This window comes from Buceros rhinoceros, unplaced genomic scaffold (assembly GCF_000710305.1).
Source record: "Buceros rhinoceros silvestris isolate BGI_N320 unplaced genomic scaffold, ASM71030v1 scaffold44062, whole genome shotgun sequence".
NCBI classification, from domain to species: domain Eukaryota; kingdom Metazoa; phylum Chordata; class Aves; order Bucerotiformes; family Bucerotidae; genus Buceros; species Buceros rhinoceros.
The window spans coordinates 869-9,012 of NW_010397965.1; the positions used below are offsets into that span (position 1 = coordinate 869).

At 40.1% G+C, this 8,144-nt stretch overlaps 1 protein-coding gene across 1 annotated transcript in view; it reads right to left on the minus strand.

Annotated features, from left to right (window-relative positions):
• The window catches only part of LOC104488824 (serpin B6-like), a 6,380-nt gene extending 248 nt beyond the window's left edge, over positions 1 to 6,132 (minus strand). Inside the window, exons 1-6 of the mRNA XM_010130909.1 lie at positions 5,965 to 6,132; positions 4,961 to 5,098; positions 3,777 to 3,894; positions 3,404 to 3,546; positions 1,115 to 1,282; positions 1 to 253 (exon numbers count right to left, since the gene is read on the minus strand). Of these exons, the coding sequence (XP_010129211.1) occupies positions 1 to 253; positions 1,115 to 1,282; positions 3,404 to 3,546; positions 3,777 to 3,894; positions 4,961 to 5,098; positions 5,965 to 6,132 (988 nt within the window). The remainder of the gene's footprint in view (positions 254 to 1,114; positions 1,283 to 3,403; positions 3,547 to 3,776; positions 3,895 to 4,960; positions 5,099 to 5,964) is intronic.
• Between the last annotated feature and the right edge of the window lie 2,012 nt (positions 6,133 to 8,144).

Genomic DNA, 8,144 nt, shown 5'->3' on the forward strand with positions numbered 1-8,144 from the left:
CAGTGCCTTCTTCATTGACTTCCACAAAGGACTTGTGAACCACTCTGGAGAGCACCAGCTCATTGCCAGCTGAGATTCCCGAGAAGTCAGCCATGTCAAACGCGTCAGACATTCCCAAGCTGCTCAGAAGGGGTTTCAGATCATAATCTTCTTCCAGTTTAAATCTGGGTAAAGACACCCTCACCTCTGTAGAGTCCATCATTTCAGGATTGATCCAATCCATGAGCTTCTCATAGGTAAGTTCTCTTTCCAGCTACAGAAAAACCCCAAGTTTACACAATTAAAATTAGACAGGAGTCACGTTTTACACAGCCAGAAATAGTGTTTACTGTGTTTGTTTACATAGTGCATAACACGCATCTTTTCCCCAAGGCTTAGTGTCTCAAGCCAAAAATGCAAGTTACACTTCTCACCAGAGACTACAGGCCCAGCTGAGATCAATCCCAAATGCTTTCTGGTAAGGATCGATCCCTTCCACATAAAGTTCACTTTTATAAAACATATTAGATAGGTTTTTTACATTTTTACACATGGGAAACAAAGGCACAGAACTGATGACCAGATCCCAAAGAACTGAACCCAGTTCTTCTCTTAGCCAAAGGATCCTCCTTCAGGCTTACAAAAAATTCACAATGCCCTTTGCAGTCACTGTGAGAAAACCTTATCAACAAATTCCTTGTCCAGAGCATGAAACACCCAAAACTTGTATCCTGTCTCCACAACAGAAGAGATCCTACACTCTCCTGTGAGCACATTTCCAGGGGGTGGGCTAGAGACAGTCTGCCACCTGTTCAGAACAGAAGATCTATGAGACAAGCTATAGGACTTCCTAAGAGCTCCCCCAAATCCCCTCTCACCACATATGACCCTCACCGTAACCACAGCTAACCTCTGCTCCTGAGGAGGGTCAGCTCTTCCTCCAGAGTCTCTGACTAAGGGGGCAGCACATGGCCTGACCAGCCACTTTGGGGGCAAGCTGCTATGGGACGTTACAGCTGGTGCTGAGCACCAACATCATAGTAGATCTGGAACTGAACTGCGGGTCTGCACGCAATATTAAACCTTCTTCCTTGGAAGGATACAGACTGTCTTTGCACTTAGCACAACAACTTACGCGCTGCAAGCCTGTGGATCCATCCTGAATTGCATCAGGGAGCAGGATGATCATGCTGAGTTCATTACCAACATAAGGGAGCTCGAGGATTTTAGTCTCGATGTCCCCAATATAGGTCATGTTAAAGGTGTCCTTCTTGATCATCATCTGCACAGGTTTGGTCTCTTTCTAAAAGAGGTATCAGCAGTTAGTACCAAGCCAGTATGCTGGTCTCAAACATAGAGCAGGCATTTAGTTACTCAAGGCTTTTTGGAATTTGACTTAAGAGAACTAGACATACCACAGAGTACACCCCTTCCACTGCCATTTGTAAAGCAAAAGGTAAGAAGTAAGTACCCCTGAAATTTAAATTTTAATTACTAATGTGGAAATACCTGTCGAGTTTCCTTTAAGGCAAAGAGACAAGGACACACATTTGCTCACTTAAGAACTAGTGACAAGCACGAAACAGGGCTGGTAAGAAGCAGGGCCCATGTTCCTTGCTTTACACGAACACAAATTCATTTCAGTGAAGGTATTTTCATTCTTACACTATGTGGCTCCAAGTGCTCTAACAAAGAGGAATTAAAATATTTTAAAATTAGACTGAAAATGCCAAGAAGGTGTGAGTGTTATTTTGCATTCTTATAAATCACATAGATAGCAAGGAAGAGAAAGATTTTTCTTCTCAATTTCACTCTCCGCTATCTCCTTCCATTTCACATGGAGCATCAGCCTCTATTGTTTACATCATTATTGTCCTCCTTTTCAGTTAAGAGTTTCATTGTTTTCTCCCTTACCTTCATGAGATAACCAGGCAAGCAGTTTTCTGGTTTTAAAGTAAAGCCCATTGAAACAATGCCCACGGAGAACGCAGCAGACAGTGGTTTGCAGCAGCATGCTGCGGCAGCATTCCCCAACCTTAATTCTTACAACTTTCTCCAGTAGTTATCTGAATCCCAAAGACTAACTTTAAATATATATATACACACACACATGCTCTATTCTTACAAAGGAAAGGGTAATGTCAGAGCTAGGCTGGACCTTATTCCAGGAGCATCAAGGTTTAGGTCATGAGCTCACCACAGCACAGCATCCAATACTGAAACACCACTGAATTTGCCTCCTTGGGAGGAAAAGGTAAGAGCCCTTGTAGACGCAAGTCTACAAACTTGGGCCTTCTGCAACATCTCTCCAGGAGACTGACACCAACCTTTCTGTGTGGTAGCACTACACAATATTCCATCACAAGGCAACAAGCAAATCATTCACCAGCACTACATGCTGCTGATGTTGCGTCTTAAAACCTAGTCCTAGGTTTGCACAGGTCTAAGGAGAAGACAATGGCACAGTCTATCTGGATGCTCTGCTCGCTTTTCCAACATGTTTCAACACTGAGAGAGAACCAAGTCAGACCAGTGGTTTCTGAAGTGCTGCAGTGGATATTACCAGGTGACCAGTAAAAATCCCTATTTGAGAACTGGCATTAGCAGTTTCAAGCATTCTCGGATATATTTCACCACTGGGAGAGGGAGGTTTTGAAGTCAAGCATGAGGGCCACAATTTGGCACAACATTTGTTTTAAGCAGGTGAGTTAAGGAAGTCACGTCACCAGTTCTTGTTAATGACATCTGGACACATACCCAATGTTTGTGGTGATCCTGAGGGGCAGCCACTGCTGCTAACGACAGCTTCAATAACACTCATCTGCTTCTAAAAGTGGGAAAGTATTGCATGGAGGTCTTTGAAGGAGAAATTTTTTTTCCCATTTGTTTTGGGCCGGTTCAGTGCTAGAAATTCAGTACAAAAGCACTGACTGCAGAAGACTTACAATTCTAAGTTTCTGCAAATCTAAGTGCTCTTTTCTGCCTACAACCTAAAGGAAATTTTTTTTCTTATCCACTCCAGTTTTATGCTGAAATAATCAAGTTTACCGAACTCTGTAAAATTGTTCATGACTCTCCAATAGTCGGACAGCTTCACTCAACTGTCCTCTTCAGTTTCAAGTTCTGTAACTGTGATGAGGGCTCCCTCTCTCAAACAGGAAGGGTAAAAGGAAAAAATAGAATGAAAGAAATACTTAATTGTTATGTCAAGGTTTTTAGTAATCATGTGAAACATAACATGAAAAACTAAAACATGAAACTAAACAAAGAATGAGTGTTTCTATTAAAGAGAAGGGGTACAAGGAATTTCATACAGCCTAGTCAAGATAACCTACTTGAATGATTTTTTTTTCTCTTCAGAGTTCAATGAATTCAGAGTTCTTCACAGTTAACACTGTGTTGTCAGCATTTTAGCACAGCATACCTCGTTAATTTGAAATGGCATTTCTCTTGTTCTCTCTTTGTTGAACTGCTTTTCCCAGTTGCCTTTGAAATAGATGGCATTCACTAACACAAGACTTGTCTGTGAATCGAGAAGCCCCTCTGCCAACAGGTTCTGAATTTTACCTTTATGATATGCAGAAAAAAAAAACCAAAACATTTTTAACAGTTTCACATGTTATGTAATACAGTATCTACTCTGTAATTAATACACAAAAAAATAAGATAATTATGTCCAAACAGGTCAAAAGCCCAATGTTTACACTTTTTAATTCACAGTATTGTATCTTAAAATAGCTGTTTACCCAAGCCCTGGCTGCCATTAAATACAACAGAGCATCTTGCAAAACACTCACCTTCTGTCCTTTCCTCTACCCAGGCATTTATCTGTTTTCTGGAGTCCTCCCAGGCATTCATGAAGTCAGTCTGTTCTAGTCCAGCATGGTAGAGTTTCTCACTAGACTCTATAAATGACTAAGAAGGACATTCAGAAAAGCTTTTCAGCAATGTATTTTACACTTATTCAGCCACAGATGATTCTTAAATACACCAAGAAAATCTGGCCGCTTTCCTCCCCTGGCTTCATGCAGAGCCATTAAAGCTTTGTCTGACACATTCCTATCAAGTTTTATATCACCCATTTGAACTAGGAATTGTCCACTGTATGCTCAGTCAAACAGCTTGACTACTAAGCTACAAAGCGCTACATAACTTAATTCAGAAATTATGTGGCTAATTTTGGGGTATTTGCTTCAGTGAGAGAACATATGACTTTGTAACCTGTGCTCTACATAACTGTCACTGTTAAACTCTCCAGACTAATAGAAAACTTGTAGTTCAGAGGGTAAACTGATTTTTCTTAGAGAGGAAAGGACGTACCTTCTCTGATTTAATATAGTTAGATCTTTATTACACAGATGCAAAGATTTAAAGTATAATCCATGTAATATTTATCTACCAGATAAGCATTCTTCATAAAAAGAATCACTGTAAATCATTCCCAGGAGGGGAAAAAAAAATAGAACCTTACGTTATCTTGCTTCTAGGGAAGTATCTAACAGAACAGGTAGAACATAATACCTATTATCCTTATTTAGATCTTCTGATAAAGAAAATATTGAAGTCATGTACTCCTCTCAGTACCATCTCTGGATGACTTGCATAGCAGAGAAAAACTATAAAATACTGCCCATGCTGAAGAGCAGTAACAATTCTTTTTTTTTTTTTAATACACACGATCACATCAACCATTTATTCCACAGGCAAAAATGAATGGATCTTGGAACCCTGAAGATTTAGAGTCTGATGAATTTTATAGTGCTTTGCACCAGCTGTGCATTCAGAGAGCACAGGTTATCTAAAAGGAGCTTCTCCACCATGCTCAGTTCAAACACCAGGCTCTGGCATAATCTATTGCACTGGTAGGTTTCAGCCTAGAAAATCTAGAAAGTAAAACCCACAGCCTGCCTTTGACCTCCAAAGGAAATAGGCTGCAAGTATATCCTACTAAAAAAATGCCACAAATTTTACAGTTACTTACTGAGACAAACTCAAATGTCTTTTCTCCATAAAGGCGGTTAGCAGTTCTCAGTATATACTCGGTGTTTGGATTATTAATTTCAGAGAGAAGTGACTGATACTCGTTGTGAGCATCCTCAGCTTTGTTCAGATGGAGCACCTGTAGGAAGACAGACATCTGCAGTGAAGTCCACGCCTTCTCTGAACACACTTGCTTCAGCCCCCTTTTTCTTTTTTTTTTTTGTAAAATGATTTCTGTTTTTAAAAAATGTGACTTGCAGACAAAGGATTTTTCATCACAACCTCCCATCTGGAGCTTACCATGCAAGTCACATATGATGCACCCAGCCAGATGTTGTGCAAGTAATAAATCAGGGAGCAGAAGAGTCAGCAATATTTGGTTTCTTTCACTCAAGCCAAGCATCAGAGGATCACAGTTGGATCACAGAGGATCACAGGTTGAGGCCGGAAGGGACCTCTGAAGGTCATCTGGTACAACTCCCCTGCTCGAACAGGGCCACCTACAGCCAGCAGCCCAGGACTACGTTCAGACAGTTTTTGAATCTCCAAGTATAGCAATAATATAATGTAATTTTGGAGGAACTTTTATAGATTTGAATGAAAACAAAATAAGTGTTTGAACTCCTCTTCCATTCTGCAAAAGAGGCAAACATAATAACAAAAAAATGACTGATTATGCATTTAATACTGTCAAAATGTAAAAAATATGCCCAGTGGTATTTGCCAAGTCTATTTAGCAAGTCTAAAAAAAAACTAAACTGAGGAGCAGCTACCATTCTGACATGAAGAACAAAAACCAGGAACTTCTCAATTTCAAACCGAAGGAAGCTCCCCCTATAAAACCAAGTACTGCATGCATACATACCAAAGGAAGAGCTCGGCTCTTCCAGCACGACCAGAATGACAGTTACAGCTTAGCGTGAAGTGCAGGTCACAGACTATAATGCAGACTTGTTGTTCATACAGTACCATCAAAATCAATACATTAATTTTATTTAGACATACCTTTGCTATTTGGGCTTTGGTGTTACCTCCTGAACCCAGCAAAATCATAGCCAAAGCAGAAGAAATACTAAAAGGAGAGAAGAACAGATTCTGCCTGCTTTTGTTCTCACACAGCTTTCTTAAGAGGTCAAGTGCAAAACTGGTATTTGCTGCACAGATGTTATCCATGGTTCAGAGCCTGGCAGATAAACACAGAACAAGAATGGCTCACATTTATTTGAACACAAACTGGTACGTTATTTCTGCCTTTTACATTTCTATGTAGCAAATGTCATCATTAGGTTGGTAAATTATCAATTCACTGAAAAACTGATTTGGTGGAACAAGCACCTTAAGCCCATAGTAGGCATCTGAGTTATTTTAGGGATTTATTGTTTGCTTTTGTATTTCAATCCCATACCTGTAACAGACACAGCAATTCTCACTGGTTCATCAGACTCTTCACTGGGTAAATAATATTACATCTTTTGAGATGATCAGATTCAACAGCATTTTGCTTAGGACTTACTAAAATAAATCTCTTTTGACTTCACAGAAACAATTATTTGCCTTTGCAGGAAAACTAGAGCAAGAAGTTAGGCATCAGAATGGCAGAATTATTAACTCTTACCTTCTCTAAGTCTTCAGTATTGCCTTCAGCTTACTTATATGTGTGCACACTGCGTTTTATATCTAACAGCCAGTCCGGCAGAACTCAGCAGAACAACTTGAAGTACAAGACTAAAAAAGAAAAGAAAGTCATCCGGTCAGCATGACAGATTGCTGTAATTTCCTGCTATAATACAAAGGAAAAAAAAAATCAAAGTCCATTTGAGTTCCATTTTATTGCCTGCAACACAGAAACACATGCAACAAAAAAAACCCTGCTCATAGATAACTTTACTGTACACGAACACTTCATCGTGTGTAACTTGATGCCTGTCATACTTTACATACATCAGCTGTGCAGATAGTTAATTCACCTGAGTTAAACCACACACCTGTAAAAGGAGCAATAAATTACCAGAACGCTGAGTTAACTACATATAAGTATCACCAGACATCGTAAGATCAGCTGGTAGTAAAGTTTCCGTGTTTCATTCTTTCCTTAAGGCAGTGCCTGTTGTTGATACGTTACTACAAAACACAAAACCAACACCCAATTCATACTACTGATTCACTATCTCAAACAATAGCTGGAAAGAATAAGTTTCTGCATGCATGATGTTTCACCTAGGAAAAATTCTTGCTAGTAGCTTTGCTATAAACTGTAGAAACTGAAAAAAAAACCCCAAACCAAAAACCCAAGCAAGCTTAGATAGAAACAATCCTTCAATTCCACTGAAACAAGTCATTAATAACATGTCCTTTACAGCATAAGTAGGAAGCACTTAGCATTTTCAGCTCCTGTTGGTTACAGTGAAGAATTTCCCTGTTTTCTTAATACCTGCATATTGCTAGCATTTTTTTTTTTTTTTGACCTGGAAGTGAAAATGCACAGGAATAGAGACAGCAGCAAGCGGTTATTATCTAAAAGGCTTTTGTAGGGCTTCCATGACAGGCAAGTATTTACAGACCAAGTTGTTTACACAATTCACACTATTTGCTATTTCACTATTTCAGGTGAAAATCAGTGCATTTAACCAAAATGTAAGTAGTATTTCAACAGCTGGGACACAAGGCTAGGAGTTGTATGTCTGTACAGGTATCCATGCTTCCTCTGCAGCTCAGGTAACTACTGATACCCTTCTCGTCAGAGCGGTTTTGGAGACGATACACAATGACCACACTTTAAGGAACAAAAGCTGTTCGATACAAGCATGTATTTGTCAGTCAGTTGTAAATTTCTCTGCTGCAAAACCCTCAGTGACAGGAGGGTGTGCTGACAGCAGCTCATTCCTCACTCTGCTCTCCCCGAGGACTCTACAAGTCAGCAGTGAGGCACTTGTGGGAGTCGCAGGTGGTGGCAGTATGATGACCCATGATTCAGACCCATATAGAAGAGTAGACAGCACAGTGGCTCTGTAGACACTGATCTTTGTACTTTTCTTCAGGTGTTTATTGCACCAGACTCTCCTATGGAGTTTTCCGAAAGCTCTGTTTGCCTTTGCTATTCTGTTGTCAATCTCCTGTCTCGAGGAGAAAAGACAGCGCAGAAAGAACCGTGCCTCGACTGTACCACCCAAGGAGACCTTCCGCTG